This window comes from Eurytemora carolleeae, unplaced genomic scaffold (assembly GCF_000591075.1).
Source record: "Eurytemora carolleeae unplaced genomic scaffold, Eaff_2.0 scaffold177, whole genome shotgun sequence".
Classification (NCBI taxonomy): Eukaryota; Metazoa; Arthropoda; class Copepoda; order Calanoida; family Temoridae; genus Eurytemora; species Eurytemora carolleeae.
This window is the reverse complement of record NW_019396082.1, coordinates 50,391-67,490: the sequence shown is the minus strand read 5'-3', so window position 1 is coordinate 67,490 and position 17,100 is coordinate 50,391. Positions and strand designations below refer to the sequence as shown.

The following is a 17,100-nucleotide window of genomic DNA, read 5'->3' as shown; positions in this document are numbered from 1 at the left end:
TCGGTCATTATGGGTACAGTTAAACCTCGGTCATTATGGGTACAGTTAAACCTCGGTCATTATGGGTACAGTTAAACTTCGGTTATTATGGGTACAGTTAAACCTCGGTCATTATTGGTGCAGTTAAACCTCTGTCATTATGGGTACAGTTGAACCTCTGTCATTATGGGTACAGTTAAACCTCTGTCATTATGCGTACAGTTAAACCTCTGTCATTATGCGTACAGTTAAACCTCTGTCATTATGGGTACAGTTAAACCTCGGTCATTATGGGTACAGTAAATCGACCAGAGTCTAAAACTAAAGAATGCGCGAATTTTAAGTTCGAGGTTAAAAGTTCTGTAAAATAATGAATAGCTATTTAAAAATTAAACTTTCTCAATTTTAAATTTGAATTTCCCGGGAAAATCTGAACCAATCAGAGAAAAGGATTTAAAAAATTATTACGTAAGTATCGGTATTCGGTAATCAGCTGTTTTTTAAATTTTAAATTATTTACGTGACGGAAAACAAAACATATTTCCAGTTACAACCGTATTTTGGGTTTACGTGCAAACATAAATTAATCTAAAACGTGAAATTTTATTAAATCAAGGTTACTACCTTTAAATATATCGTAATTAGTTGAATGCCGCTTAGCGCTGAATGATGATAGACAAATAGAGATTGCGGGATTTCAAGACTTTAACCCTGTGTTTAAATTTTAACTCGTCGATTTCGGCGAGTTAAATATTTAACCACAGGGTTAAATATTTAACCTCACGGTTAAAGTTCAGGTTTAAATTAAGTCAGAAGTGGCATTTAACCATGAACTTAAAATTTAAGTCAATTAACTTTTCGTTCTTTAGTTTTGACTCTGGTTATCTGAATTACAAGTTATATTACAAGTTGACTCAAGTTAACTATATCAAATTGAAGATATATGTTAAAATTACTATTGTAATTTGTAGCAGAAGTGTTTAGCACAAATCAAAATGTGTAATTTAATATATGTTTGGAAAGGATTGTGACCTCATCAATGTTGACTTCAAACTGAATGTTAATTAACTAAAAGCTAAATTATTCTTTATAAAGATTTTTCAAGTTTGTCTTAAAATGATTTTTAAAAAATTTGAAAAACAATCTTTCAATTATCAGTCAAATCATTCATTTAGTTATAGTAATCATAAAAGAAAACATGACTTTAAAGGGACAGTAAAGGAAAAATGAAAGGGGGTATAGGTTGAAAGCTAATCACTTTAGCTCTCGATCTCGACCCATGAAAGTCATATCTGATGTTCCTGTCTCGAGAAATTGATATAAAACTGTGTCAAATCTATACGAAAATTAATATATATACAATTTTGTATAAAAGTAGTAGGTTTAAACAGATCGTATTCAGCAAATAAGCAACCAATCTGAAAACGATGATATCCCAGACAAAGCTAATTGTAATTTAGGTTTACTTTTATATTTGTTGTTTCTATTTTCAATAGATTTCATTCATAATATTATTTTTACGTCCGTATTACTTGACCAGAAATTCCACCAATAGCAGTGCAGTAAAGTGGTCACGTGATACAGGCGGAGACACGTGACCAGTATACTGCTCTGCCATTGGTGATAGTTCTGGTCACGTGATTTAAGTTTCAGATTTTCAAAATTTTACATGTATGAATTTTCGTATAATTTTAACACAGTTTTATATCAGTTTCTCGAGACAGGAACATCAGATAAAACTTTCATGGGTCGAGGTCGAGAGCTAAAGTGATTAGCTTTCAGCCTATACCCCCTTTCAATTTTCCTTTACTGTCCCTTTAAGATTTAGTTTTTATGAGATGTTTTGAATATATTTCTGTTGAATAAACCTTGGACTTTTTTAAACAATAAAATTTGCATAATTTCATGATTTTCCGAATTTGGAAGGAAATCAAAGTTCATTAATAAAAAAGCAAGAGTAAATGTACTCCCTGTGTCCTGTAAATGTCAAAAGAATAAAAAATATTACGTCATAAACAATTTGATTTAAAAATGTCGTGCTTCGTTGAGGAAATTGTCAAGAACATTATAGAGTTGATTCAGATAAATTAAATGTGTTTTAACCTTACAAAGATATATAGCAGATCAACTTAACTGAAGAAAAAAAAAAACACTGAAAATAGCTTTAAAAAAAATCATATTTCGATGTTTTGGTCTCAAATACCATTCATTATTTTCTGGTTCTCTCTGTATCTCAAATATAATTTCGTATTCTTGTTTTCAGGTTTTCTGGTACCTTAAATACACTCTCATGTTAGCTGGCACCCCCTGTACCTTAAATACAGTCTAATGTTAGCTGGCACCCCCTGTACCTTAAATACAGTCTAATGTTTGCTGGCACCCCCTGTACCTTAAATACAGTCTAATGTTTGCTGGTCCCCCCTGCACCTTAAATACAGTCTAATGTTAGCTGACTCCCCCTGTACCTAAAATACAGACTAATGTTAGCTGGCACCCCCTGTACCTTAAATACAGTCTAATGTTAGCTGGCACCCCCTGTACCTTAAATACAGTCTAATGTTAGCTGACACCCCCTGTACCTTAAATGCAGTCTAATGTTTGCTGGCACCCCCTGCACCTAAAATACAGTCTAATGTTAGCTGACTCCCCCTGTACCTAAAATACAGACTAATGTTAGCTGGCACCCCCTGTACCTTAAATACAGTATATGTTAGCTGACACCCCCTGTACCTTTAATACAGTCTAATGTTAGCTGACACCCCCTGTACCTTAAATACAGTCTAATGTTCGCTGGTCCCCCTTATACCTCAAATACAGCCTAATGTTAGCTGACTCCCCCTGTACCTAAAATACAGACTAATGTTAGCTGGCACCCCCTGTACCTTAAATACAGTATATGTTAGCTGGCACCCCCTGTACCTTAAATACAGTCTCATGTTAGCTGGCACCCCCTGTACCTTAAATACAGTCTCATGTTAGCTGGCACCCCCTGTACCTTAAATACAGTCTAATGTTAGCTGGCACCCCCTGTACCTTAAATACAGTCTCATGTTAGCTGGCACCCCCTGTACCTTAAATTCAGTCTCATGTTAGCTGTCACCCCCTGTACCTTAAATACAGTCTAATGTTAGCTGACACCCCCTGTACCTTAAATACAGTCTAATGTTTGCTGGTCCCCCTTATACCTTAAATACAGCCTAATGTTTGCTGGTCCCCCTTGTACCTTTAATACAGTCTAATGTTTGCTGGTCCCCCCTGTACCTTAAATAAAGTCTATTGTTTGCTGGTCCCCCCTGTACCCTAAATAAAGTCTAATGTTTGCTGGTCCCCCCTGTATGCAGATCCTTTACAGAACAGTGTGAAAATATATTGCGCTAAACAATTACTATTCTAGAACATGCAACAGAACAAATTGTAAGAAATGAACCAACTTTAACTTGTCAGGGGCGTGCACAGGATTTAAAAGTATTCCGGGGGGGCGGGGAGGGGCCGGTGTGGGGGGGGTTTCCTTTTTATTTATTTATTTCTGATGTTTTCTTCCGTTGGAATTTTGAAATTATTTCTTTTGTTTTGTTTTTGTTTCTTTGTCTGCTATGAGTTCGATATTGTTGTTCTTTTCTTTCTAGAATCCTCAACACCAGCAAAATATCAACAATTTAGGATTTTTTTTGAAGAAAATATAAAAATAAAAAATTGTCAAAAAAAGCTTATTTTTGGTTCTTTTTTTAATTATTTTCTTTATATATTTATTACTTATTTTTTTCTCTCTAATATGCTTAATTTTGTTGCCTAAACTTCGTATTTTTTCTAACTTCTTGTTTTTTCTATTGATTTAAATTTTTAAATTTAATTCCACCCGACCCCCCCCCCCTCCATGTGAGGCTTAAAAGTAAACATAGTATTTTCTGTATTGGATTCAACTGTTTACCAAGCTTTCTCTGTGTTTGTCTTCTCTAGAGGTCCGCCCGTCTGATCAAATTCAAATTTTGCAATTGCATTCATCCTTTTACTAGATGCAGGAGCTTGCAAAAATAAATACAATATTTAATGCAAATATGTACAGATATATTTTTACCACACTGCAAGAACAAAAACTATATTTTTGGCAAACAATCTGAGATTTTTGTACTTTTTGCACAAGCCTTGTATAAAGCTAAATAAATCCTGAGAATATATTGCGCAGTGTAATTTGGAATAAATATAATAAATAACAAATATATTTCCTACATTCAGAAATGTTTATTGTAAAAAATACCATATTTTTAAACAATTACTATTGTTAACTAAGAGTGCAGTTGGATACAAAGTATCAATTGCCATAATTCTAAAATTGCCATTATTGTCCCGGAGAGAAAAAGGGTTTCATCTCTGAACTTAAATCGTCAATTAGTGCATAAAATTGTAAATCATTACATAAAGTCGTCAATGGATACCTATAAAATCGTCAATCAGTACATAAAGTCACCAATTAGAACATAAAATTGTCAATTGGAACATAAAGTCGTCAATCAGTGCATAAAGTGGAAATCGGTACATAAAGTCGTCAATCAGTACATGAAATCGTCAATCAGTACAAAAAGTCGTCACTCAGTACATAAAGTCGTCAATCTGTACATAAAGTACATACACATATCTATATTCCTCTGTTTATATGCACTGCAATGGAATAATGGAATAAACCTATTCAAATATTAACAAATCATCCATTTAAGAGATTTTTCCATTTAGGAGACTTAGTGCAGTCCAGGGATTTCCACTACTCCGTGGAACCGGTTTATCGGAGACCCAGAGAGGTGGTTGCGTACCATAGACCTGACGCAATGTCTGAGTATGCGTATCTAGAGCATAAATCTTCACCATATCATACAGGTACTTAAATGAAAATAGTCTTGTTCTAAAAATTATTAAATCTATATTTTGACCATTACTTGAGTCAGTCCTAATTTTATCTGGGTTGGGCAATACCATTAAATATAAAACAAAAAGGAATCGTTGTTTGTTTCATAAAATCAAAATTAAACCTTTCCTTTTGTTCTTTTTGGTTATATCTTGGTAAAGTTTAGTCATTGGATGGTTTCCTTGTTAGCTGTTGATTCCCTGATAACATTGCTTTATTTCTTTATATTGAGATTGAATTCAGAAAGAAAGATAAGAATTGGTTTAGCAAATTTTCTTTAATGAAAAAAGAATTTGAAAGAATGAAAACTCTCCATTTACAGTTTTCACAACGATATCCTTAAAAACTTATGCTGAATACGAATAAATGAGATATCCATGATTTCTTTTAAAAATTCGTTATTTATAATTGTGATTTCTTAATAAAAGTGATTTGTGGATATCTTGCTGCAGAAACAATTGAAAAATTGTGAGAATAAAACAACTTTGAAACAAGAAAAACAATGATATCTATCACATTTTTGATCAGGTGAAGGTTTACAGGGTACCGTTGTGATTCAAACATGCAGAGTACTTTAAGTGGAGAGTCCGGTAAAATATCAATGACAGTCCCTTTAAATAGTTTCGTCCTGGTTATCAATGAGAAATGTGTGTTTAGGAACCCTAAGGACGAGTGTACGAGGCCTAGTGGAGGACGGAGGACGAGCAGGACGAGAGGAGGCTCGGCTTCGTCTTGTAGAAGAAGGAAGTCGTCGGGAAGAGTCCAGATCACGCTTAGAGGAACAGCGCGCGCGCGTCGAAGAGTCACTGCGCACAGGGAGACTGGACCAGAACTATATGATGGTCCGCGCACAGTCCCGGCTTCAGGGGATTCAGGACTCATCTCGTCTTAGTGGACTTCAGGACAATTCCAGACTTCAAGGAATACAGGACAACTCAAGAATGGGAATACAGGATAACTCAAGATTGGGACTACAGGACAACTCAAGATTGGGACTACAGGACAATTCAAGATTGGGACTGCAGGACAATTCAAGATTGGGACTGCAGGACAATTCAAGATTGGGACTGCAGGACGGATATGATCGAATATCCCACAGGCAAATTCAACAGTATTTATGTTTGGTTTGATATTTTTTCCATCGGGGGCACTGTTAAAATTTCAGCATTTTGCGTACAGTATATTTTAAGAATTTTAACAGTGAAGGATCAAAGAATTTTCAATAGTTATAAACATAAAACAAAGTTAAATCAATTGAATTCTTATATAAAACCTATCGCTTAATTAATGATCTAGCCTCGAATTCCTGAAAAGTTAAAAGTAGTTTGAAAACAAAGCTTTAAGGTGCATTTCAGTGGTGCTATGGGCATCATAGGTTTTATAAATTAACTGTTCCGAGGCATTATATTCTTAATCACGTGATAAGCATATTAACCGACTGGGATGGATGCACATATTACTTGGATAAAACTCAAGGTTTTATAACAGAGAAAGATAAAATCTTACTCCGACAAAGTAATTTAATAATCTCAGGAGATAAAAGAGAATTTCTTGGCTAAAAGACGAAAATATATTTATATGTTCGTTTCTTTGTTTTTATTTTTTTTTATAATTTTTGGAAATTCATTTAATTTATTGCAGAAAATCCACGATTTTATACTTTATGACATACGAAGATGAAGGATTAAAAAGCAACATTTACAAAGCAAACTTTTTTACTTGACTAGTTTTCATATATTTAAAGATAATGAGAAAATAGGGCACTTAAATGGGGATTTGGCATGTATAAAGATTTAGTTTTTTGGTTTGTTTTGGAAAACCAAAAATTTCTTTATTTTAAAAAAATAGCGAGCGTTGTGAAAAATTCAAACTTTTTTGTAATTTGGCTTAACAAATCAGAGTTTTGGTTTGGTAGTTTTTAATGTACAATTTACAGGCCTGGCTTTCAGTCAAAATAACGAAAAAAAATGTTTATTGCACAAATACTTTAATAAGAAAAAAGTAAACAATGGCAAAACATAACTGAAAACAAACGTTTTTTTTCTATAATCATCCCACTCAACATGGAATTTTTAAACCAAATTTGAGGTAAATAGATCAAGGGATCCATTTGTTATGATCAGACATACCAACACCCTAACGAACAAACAGAGATTACTTGTATATGGAAGTATATAGAGTTTAGTTTTAATTCTAAAAAGTAATATCTCATATGTATGCATCTACATAAATAGTTTTATATCACATATACAAATATACAAATATATAAATAGAATATCCGGCCTTCATTCAAATTCAAGAAATTCTCATTTCCTTTTCGTGAAAACTTTTAAAACAGCGGTTCCTGAAACTTTATCTGTTTATGGCACTGACAACTTTTGCTGTATTTTTCTTTTTCAATTTTTCTATGTTTCTACAGAACTTATATTGGTTTTATTTTTGTAGTAAAGTCACTGGGTCGATATATACATTGCCAACTATGAAAATTAGGCCTCAAATGTTGAGATAACCTAAACTTCACATCGCCTTGTTCTTTGGTTTTACCTCCCCCCTTACTTATACGTCTTTGTAGCCCTCTAGGTATAAACATTTTGAAAATGCAATGCTCTTGTTTTTTGTTTAGGTTGAAAAGGGGTAGTTGGCAAAATACTGCTAGAGTCCGAATTTAATGAATTTGAGTCGCGTCTCAAATCCGCCAAAAACCGGTTTCAATTAAGCGCCGGCTTGAATTTTGAAACATTGAATGCACTTTTAAGTGGAAACCAACCATATTTGAACTGCTTCTCAAATTAAGTCGCGGCTCAAATACTTTAAATTCGGCCTCTGAATTCTTTTATCACTGTTCAAAACTACTTTTTCAGCATCCTTTACTAATTCAGTTTCAGTGTGCAATAATGCTCGTTTTGCATTATATTCTCTGTCCCCTGCAGTGAGTTTTTCCTGTATTGTTGCTAATTGTTCATTTTACCGCATTTCTGAGCTTTTTGGCGAATTTTTCTCTCTGCAGAATTGAAATGTTTTCTGCACAAAGCTTACATTCTGAATTCTCTTATTTATACATAAATATGTTTATTACATGCAACTTGAATCTACACTTTTTCTTTTAAATTAGATCAGTTAACTTTTTTTAAGAACTTATAATCCTGTAAAATCTTTTAAATCCGGTTGCAAATAAGAAAAAATCGTTCTTAAAATTTCGCAAAAATATTTCTTATATTGAATTGAAGATGTAAATAAAAATAAAAAAGGCGTGAATCTTATTTATGTTGAATGTTGAGTAGAGCAGTATATATTTTTATATACAAAGAATAAGCGGATATAAAGTTGAAGGTTGAAATGGATAAAATATGAAATATATTCATCTATTCAAAATCTTGGAAATTATATATATATATATATATATATATGCATTACATTATATTGAAATAATGGAAAAATATTATACCACATAGAATTCGACTGTCGTTCCTTCCAGAAATAGTCAGTAATTCTCATCTGAAGAAGACGGAAGTGGTCCCATTGAATTTGAAAAATAAAAAAACACAAGTAGAACTGTAGAAGGTACAGGCCAGGGGTTGTTTAAAATTAAACCTATGTGATTTTAAAACGACATTATGAAATGTAATTCAACCCCTGTCTTTTTCTCGTTAATGTGCATTTATGTCCACCATATTATATTATTACATACAGGGTGTCCCGTTTATTTCCACCATATTTATATTATTACATACAGGGTGTCCCGTTTATGTCCACCATATTATATTATTACATACAGGGTGTCCCATTAAGCATGAAACTTCAGAGACGACTAAAAGATCGTCCTAGATCGTCGATACCTTTCGAATAAAAAATGTGCATCAAAAAGATTAACAAATTCTTAAAAGTGTTAAATTCGTCCAACATTATTTATGAAACTATGACACATGTCATCAGAGACGTAAAAAGCGATATTTAGTCTCTCTCTCTCTCAGCTCTATATTTATGTTAACTGTCAAGTTATTAATTAAATACTGTTGAACTATGAAGGAGTGAGAGTAGAAACGATATCCTGGATTCCGATCATCCTGTGTACGATCTCTACTATCATCCAGGACAATATTCCGGGTTTGTCCGGACCTGCGACGGGAAATTTATCAGGAAATTAAATCAATCAATAATGAAAGTGTCCTTCATTAATACTTAAAGACAAAAACTAGACCTTGTGTTGTCAGCTGTAATTATTAATGTCATATTTTCATTTTACACTTATATCCCATTTCCTTACACTTAGCCTCCTCCCCTTTTCCCCAACCTTCACTCTTTCCCTTCCCCTCTCCCTCAGTTCTCCTTCCTTTCCCTCTTCATTTACACTCCCCTTTCCCTCAGCTCTCCTCCATTCTATTTTCAGTTGCCATCTCTTTCTCCTCAAACACCCCTGACATGTTTTGTGTCTCTCCTTCCATTTTTAGATATCCTTCCCTCCTTTACCTGAATACCTCTTCTCTTTCTGTATTTTCCTTCCCTTTCCTTCCCTCTCTCTTCTGATGCCCTTTCTTGCCTTTCATACCGTATTCCTTCCTTTCCCCTTCTTTCCACTTTCCACTTTATTTCGTATTTCTTCAAAACTTATTTCGATTTTTTCATTTTATCTTAAAATCTCTTTCTTTATTTGTAATTTTTGTCATTTTGTGTTTGTATTCTGAAGACATGTATTGTTTGTATTCTGAACACATGTATTGATTGTATTCTGAACACTTGTATTGTTTGTATTCTGAACACATGTATTGTTTGTATTCTGAACACATGTATTGTTTGTATTCTGAACACATGTATTGTTTGTATTCTGAACACATGTATTGTTTGTATTCTGAACACATGTATTGTTGTATTCTGAACACATGTATTGTTTATATTCTGAACACATGTATTGTTTGTATTCTGAACACATGTATTGTTTGATCTTTTCTTTAGAATATCTTGACGAAATTATCGAATACTATACTCTGGTCTGGATTAAATAGATTTGGAAATATTTTCCAAGTTTAGTATATTAGCACATCAATCAATTCCTTTAATTATATAAAATTATATTTACAGAAAAGTTTTATGTACCGAGTCGGAACTTTAGTAGCATTTTGAAAAGGAGGGGGGGGGGGGTCTTAGCAATTTTTGTAATTTGCATCAAATAAATTGAATTCACATTAACTTTTAATGTTCACTTTTAACATTTAACTGATTAAATGATTTGACAAAAAAACGATTGCATGGTTTAAATTCAGAATAAAATGTTTACAAACAGATTAGGGTTTCCATGCGAACGAAAACTTTTTCGAAAAAATGCGAACATTTTTGTTCGTATTTCGCATTTTTTCGGGAAACAGATTTAGGCAAAGTTTCGCGAAAAAAGCGTTGCGAGCTAACAAAATGCGAAATTATCGACGAAATTTTTTTGCGCGAAAAATGAGAAATTTTCGCGAAACGATTTACCCTTTCCGCTGGAAACCCTAAGCCAGACCAATTTGGATTTGTGAAAGGCCTTTGATAGTTTAAAATTTTCATTGTTTCCTTCATTCGTGTATTTTAAATCAATATATATGCTTCAATTCAACTATATATTTATTTCTTTCTTCCTATGATTCTAGCTTTATTTATCATCTTTCGTTCTCCTTTCACTCTTTCTTCCTTTCTTCGGAGATTTCTCCTTTCTTCTTTAAATTGTTTCTGTTCTGAATCGTCTTTCTTTTTGCACCTTTCCGCACTTTTTCTTTTGTTTATCCTTTCACCCTCCTCCTTTTTATTTATCAATCCAAAACAGAAATTGGTGTTCTTACTCGATTTTTTCAAGGTTCCATATAATTCCATTTCTGACAAGGTACTAATGCAAGGAAAGTTATTTCAGAGGTGTGCGCATCTTTTGTACTGCAGTGTACTGTCTCTGGGCGGTAATGTAAACACAAGACGGATGTCGAAGCCTGACATGGGATCCATCCTTCACATAAAAAATCAGTGAAATATTCTGGCCATAAAAACTATTATGTGAATTATCGAAATTATCAAAATTTAATGCTTTTAACCTCATCGGATACTAAACGAACACTGATTCATCTATTCTTGTTTACAAATTCCGCCCAGAGAGAACTGGTTTCAATATGTACGCGGAGTATACGCAACTGCAATTAACTTTCCTTGCATTATAACCTTGCTTTTGATCCCTTAAATGGGATATGGGTTGAAAGTACATTTAGGGGCATGAAATTACACTTTCTGTGTCATTTTGAACTTTGACAAGTTTTTGTGAACGTGTGTACTACACTTTAGAAATATGTACTACATTTAGGGTGTTAAAAGATGTACATATCAGTAATCAATATGAGAATAATATATAGAAATATAAACACTCTACATTCTGCAGTATGGAATTTGTTCTACAACTTGACATCATACTGCCAGCTCCAACTGTTCACAATAACAACGGTGGTTAATTTCTGCCCCTGATATCAATCAATCAACATTTGGGATCGTATTGGATGAAGTTATATGGACCCTTGGATTTTTTCCTTAGGCTATTGCTATTGTTGTTATTGTTGTAGGTTAGGTTATGATTCTTGTTATTGTTATTGGTTTAATACAGAACCAGTTTACCCCAACAAGAAGTAGAAAACATGGATACTTCTTATAGGTCTTCCTCTGCCATACACACACTCAGGTATGCGGACACACATACACACACCCCGGTATACGAACACATGTGCTCTGTTTGTTTATTTGTTTTTATCCAATAAACGTCAAAACGGCTAAACCGATCGTAGCCAACTTTTTTGTCGGACCTCGAATGACTGCAAAAAAAAGTTTTGGACAGTTAGAATTTTTAAAATTTTGATTTGAAAATTTTCTGAAAATTCACAAAAAATATTATTAAATATGCGAACTTTTTTTTTGTTTGTTTTATAATGAAAATGGTCACAGATAGAACAACCATTAGAAGTTAAAATAAAAGATGGACGTGATAAATTTAGTTCTACCGTGGGACACATGGGGTGCAAGAAAAAGTTGGGAAAAGCATAAATAAAGGTTTAATTTTGATGTTGATTACTGCTTGTCACCGAATCGGACATAAATCCTCAAACCTACTTTATTGTCAACCTTTTATTAAAATACATATTTACTTTCACTCAAGTTTACCAAAAAAATTGGAAAAAAGTTTAGTTTTCTAATAAAGCCTGACCCAGTTTAAAACAAACAAAAAGAGTTTTCATGCTTTTTAATAGAAAAATTGGGATTCCTAAGAATGACTCGGTTGAAACTTTTCTGCAATGAAACTAAAAGGCATTTAAAAGTTCAACTTTCATTTAAAAGTTTAATTTCATATATTTGATGTTTAAATGCGGCTAGACCCCTCCACGGTGAAGTATTTCAAGGGGTCTGGTGGGGGGTTTTTGTCAAAATACTTTTCTTAAAATACTTATGTCTTGTGTTTCATGGTGAGAATGGACAAAATGAATATATACTTTAAATCTTTTCATTTACAAACATTGTATCAATTGTAGGTTGCATTGATTTATAATGATTTTAACTTGTAATTACTTAGTTAAAATAAAAATGGGTGCTAAGTGCCCTAAAAGCCCAGTTTAATAAAGATGTCTAAAAACCAGCCAATGGGATGAATAGATTAGTTTAATTCATTTCAAGTAATTTAGTTCTTTTGGTTCAAACATTTCAATTGATTAAGATTTTCTTTAGTCTCGACCTTGGAACAATATTCCTTATTCTTTAGTCTCGACCTTGAAACAATATTCCTTATTCTTATTTCTTTAGTCTCGACCTTGGAACAATATTCCTTATTCTTATTTCTTTAGTCTCGACCTTGGAACAATATTCCTTATTCTTATTTCTTTAGTCTCGACCTTGGAACAATATTCCTTATTCTTATTTCCTTAGTCTCGACCTTGGAACAATATTCCTTATTCTTTAACGGAATTCTAGATTTAAACCTAACTTCAACAGTTTTTATTTCTTTGGCATTGATTTTTTTAATCAGGACTTCTTTCCAGAAAGCAAAACATAAAATCAGTATTTCTATTTGTATTTTTTTTTTATTAAAAACCTTTTAGTAAATGTCAGAGGAGCATAAATACAAAGTGACCCGAAAAAGATGATTGTACAAAGTAGAGATGATCACATTCGACTTTTTTTTCATATCGTTAGTCCAGCATAACTGAACGACCCATTTCGTTATTTTTTTCAATCATTATTTATTTCGTTCATTCTATAAGTTTTTAATAAATTTCCATCAATTTATTTCATTTTTCTTTAAAAAAATCGTTCGTTCAGACTAATAAGCGATCGTTTTTTCAAAAATTTGTTAGAGAAAATCGTTAGTTCAGTTAAAAACTATAGTTTTTTAAAAGTGTGTACCAAAAAATCTTTCGTTCATAAAAAACTTTATTTTTTTTAAAATCTTATGGAAATTTTGTTTGTTTATTAAAATACTTTCATTTTTTCATTTCTCTGAACAATCCATTACGTTCATTCATCATGTTTTTCTGAAAGACACCATTTTTCACGAAAAATTTATTCGTTCTGAAAAATTGCGTTTGTTCAAAAATGATACCCATCTCTAGTTCAAAGACGACTGCAAGGTTTTTTTTTTCAAAACGTTCATTTTTTTGGCTTCATAAAGTTGTTAACAATATTTTAATTTTGCCAAATCACTTACAATTAGACTGTTTCTAAGACAAAATAAAATTCAACTTTAAGATTGTTAAAATAAATGAATTTAAGGTTGTCATTATTCTAGATTCATCTTTTGTGGGTAACCCTGAACATGATGGTTAACAATTAATTCATGGTTTATGTTGGATAAAAGATGAGAATACTGTTTAGCTTGATACAAAATAGTTTTTTGGGAGGAGGGGGGAGGATGGGAGAAAGAGGGTGGGGAGAGAGCAAGCACGGGGTGGGGGTAATAGTTAAACACTAAACACTAAACACCACTATACACTACAAACTAAACACTAAACACTAAACACTAAACACTAAACACTAAACACTATTCGAAATGCTGATGAGCTTATTAGTTTGAAAAATTATTGCGTAACAAAAACAAAAAATCAACAATGTCATTCATAATTATCAAAAATGAGATTACCAAAAACATGCTTTATTCTATGCAAGATCTTGCTATTATCTATTCTTTTTGACTTGCTCTGTATTTCTTAGGAGGACCTCTAAGTCTCGTCACCAAAACCAGAACTCAGAATATTGCTGTACAGTCAGGTAAAATCATCAGACTTGAAATTTATTTTACAGGGGTTTTACATTCAGATTTTCTTATTTTACAGGGGTTTTACTTTAAGATTTTCTTATTTTACAGGGGTTTTACATTCAGATTTTCTTATTTTACAGGGGTTTTAAATTCAGATTTTCTTATTTTACATGGATTTTTCGTTCAGATTTTCTTATTTTACAGGGGTTTTACGTTCAGGTTTTCTTATTTTACAGGGGTTTTACTTTAAGATTTTCTTATTTTACAGGGGTTTTACATTCAGACTTTCTTATTTTACAGGGATTTTACATTCAGATTTTCTTATTTTACACGGGGTTTACATTCAGATTTTCTTATTTTACAGGGATTTTACTTTAAGATTTTCTTATTTTACAGGAGTTTTACTTTAAGATTTTCTTATTTTACAGGGGTTTTACTTAAACATTTTCTTATTTTACAGGGGTTTTACAATAACATTTTCTCAATATTGTTGTTTTGCCGCCAAATCTTTTAGATTAAAGGAAATGAAGTTCATACAAATTTAATGAATAGAAAAGAGAAACTTACTATTCTATGTTCAGATTTTAATTAGAACTTTATAACCCGCTAATGAGAAACCGTCAGCATTTATTTAACCCAAAATTTTTGAGGAAAATTTTAAACAGCCTCTTTTCAGCCAGGCACAAAATTAGACCAGAGTTCTGTATCAGGGTGTATTCTAGACCAGAGTTCTTGTATCAGGGTGTATTCTAGACCAGAGTTCTTAAATCAGGGAGTATTCTAGACCAGAGATCTTGTATCAGGGTGTATTCTAGTCAAGATGTTCTTGGATCAGGGTGTATTCTAGACCAGAGTTCTTATATCAGGGTGTATTCTAGACCAGAGTTCTTGTATCAGGGTGTATTCTAGACTAGAGTTCTTGTATCAGGATGTACTCTAGACTAGAGTTCTTGTATTATCAGGGCGTATTCCAGACCAGAATTTTTGTATTAGGGTGTATTCTAGACTAAAGTTCTTGTATCAGGGTGTATTCTAGACTAGAGTTCTTGTATTATCAGGGCGTATTCCAGACCAGAATTCTTGTATCAGGGTGTATTCTTGGAAAAAAAGTATAGAAACTAATTCAACCATCGTTTTTGTGCAGTTTTCTTTAAAATACAAATACTTTTAGAAAACATTAAACCTTTCTGTAAAACACTTTATTCTGCACAAAAAATGAAAAGCATGATGTTAAATAAAGGTTAAATGTTAAGTTTACATGATATTCCTAGATGTAATTAAATGCATTGGATTTATGAATATTAACCCTTTGGGGTTTTATTGTTTAAACAATTAAATAAGATTTAGAAACATTAGTCTCACAATCTATCCCTGCCTAAAATAAAAACCTTGTCATTGTTGCTTAAAGTCTTTGTCAAGGAAAAGTCAGATCTAAGTGAACATATAGTGCCTTTACAAGTGTCATTCATCATGAATAAGACAAAGGGTACCATCTTGAATCCTGCATGCCACTTGAAATTATAATCATTTAAATTTTCGTCTTTAATCCCTTCAGGCTGCACAATTAACAACTCCAGTATGTCTTTACCGACAGCGCCCTGGAAAACTGTTATTATGAAAGGGACTGTTAAGGAAAAATAAAAGGAGGCATAGGATAAAGCCTAAAACTTTAAGGTGTTGATCGCAACCAGTATTAATTGTATATGATGTCCCTGTCTCGAGCAGTTGATATAAAACTCTGTCCAAATTATACAAAACTCATATATACGTGCTATGGTCGACGGAGCCACGTAATCAGATATTGCCTGTTCTGCCATTGGTGGAAATTCTGGTCACGTGATACAGACGAAGCAAGTTTAAAAACCAATAATATCTATTTAAAAATAAATAAGTAATATATTCAAATTATAATTGAGAGCATACCAACATTTTCTAGGCAACTCTGGGTAATCGCCATTTTCAGATTGGTTCCGTATTTGGTGAATATTATCTGTTTAAACTTTAATTCAAATACCATAGCACACAGATATGAGTTTTTATATAACTTAGACACAGTTCTAGTAACATATCATTTTCTCGAGACAGGGACATCAGATAGAACTAATATTGGTCGCGATCAACTCCTAATATGTTAAAGCTTTAACCTATACCCCGTTTTGCTTTGACTTAATGGTCCCTTTAAACTCCCTTGGTGAAGTCCTAGGGATATATTAAAGCTTATATTAGAATAGTTCTAAAGAAAACCAGGTCAACCATTCTACAGAAATATACTTAGATATTTATATATATATATATTAAAGATTATATAGTTTTTATTCAAAATATATTTCAGATAGTTCTCAATTATCATTTTATCAAAAAAAAAAATAACTATCCACAAAAAGATTTAAAAATACTGCTTTATTAGAATGGGGTTTCAATGGTTTCTATTCAGAAGCGTAGGAGGTTAAAAAGATATAAGAGTAGAAAATTTTGCGTTTGTGGCATAATACTCAATTCTTTTCTGTACCCCCCTGGTTCTTTTTCTTCAATGTAATCTGAAAGTATTATATACTGGGACAGTTTAATTCCCACAGAGTATCCTTTCTATTTCCGGTTTCTAAGTTTAAGTGATTCAAGTATTTCCGGTAAAAGTTTAGGAATTTATTACTCTGAACTGGTCAAAATAACTCAGTGCACGCTAGTCAAGGTGAACCAGGATAATAACTGTTATAATTCCTTGGATTTAAATAAAACACTGTATAGCACTGAATATATTCTAAAACACCTCTAGTATTGAATGTATTCTGGAACACCTTGTAGTATTGATTTTATTCTGGAACACCAAGTAGTATTGATTGTATTCTGGAGCACCCAGTAGTATTGACTGTATTATGGAACACCCTGTAGTATTGAGTGTATTCTTGAACACCTGGAGTATTGAATTTTTTTAAGGAACACCCTGTAGTATGGAATGTATTCTGGAACACCCAGTAGTATT

General features: G+C 32.6%; 1 protein-coding gene across 1 annotated transcript in view; it reads left to right on the top strand.

The window, feature by feature from the left end:
- The window catches only part of LOC111717313 (uncharacterized), a gene marked incomplete in the record, with an annotated part of 61,161 nt that overhangs the window by 11,846 nt on the left and 32,215 nt on the right, over positions 1 to 17,100 (top strand). The window contains 5 exon segments of the mRNA XM_023492814.1: positions 4,708 to 4,848; positions 5,534 to 5,975; positions 8,903 to 9,013; positions 11,487 to 11,561; positions 14,075 to 14,131. Coding sequence (XP_023348582.1) covers positions 4,708 to 4,848; positions 5,534 to 5,975; positions 8,903 to 9,013; positions 11,487 to 11,561; positions 14,075 to 14,131 — 826 coding nt within the window.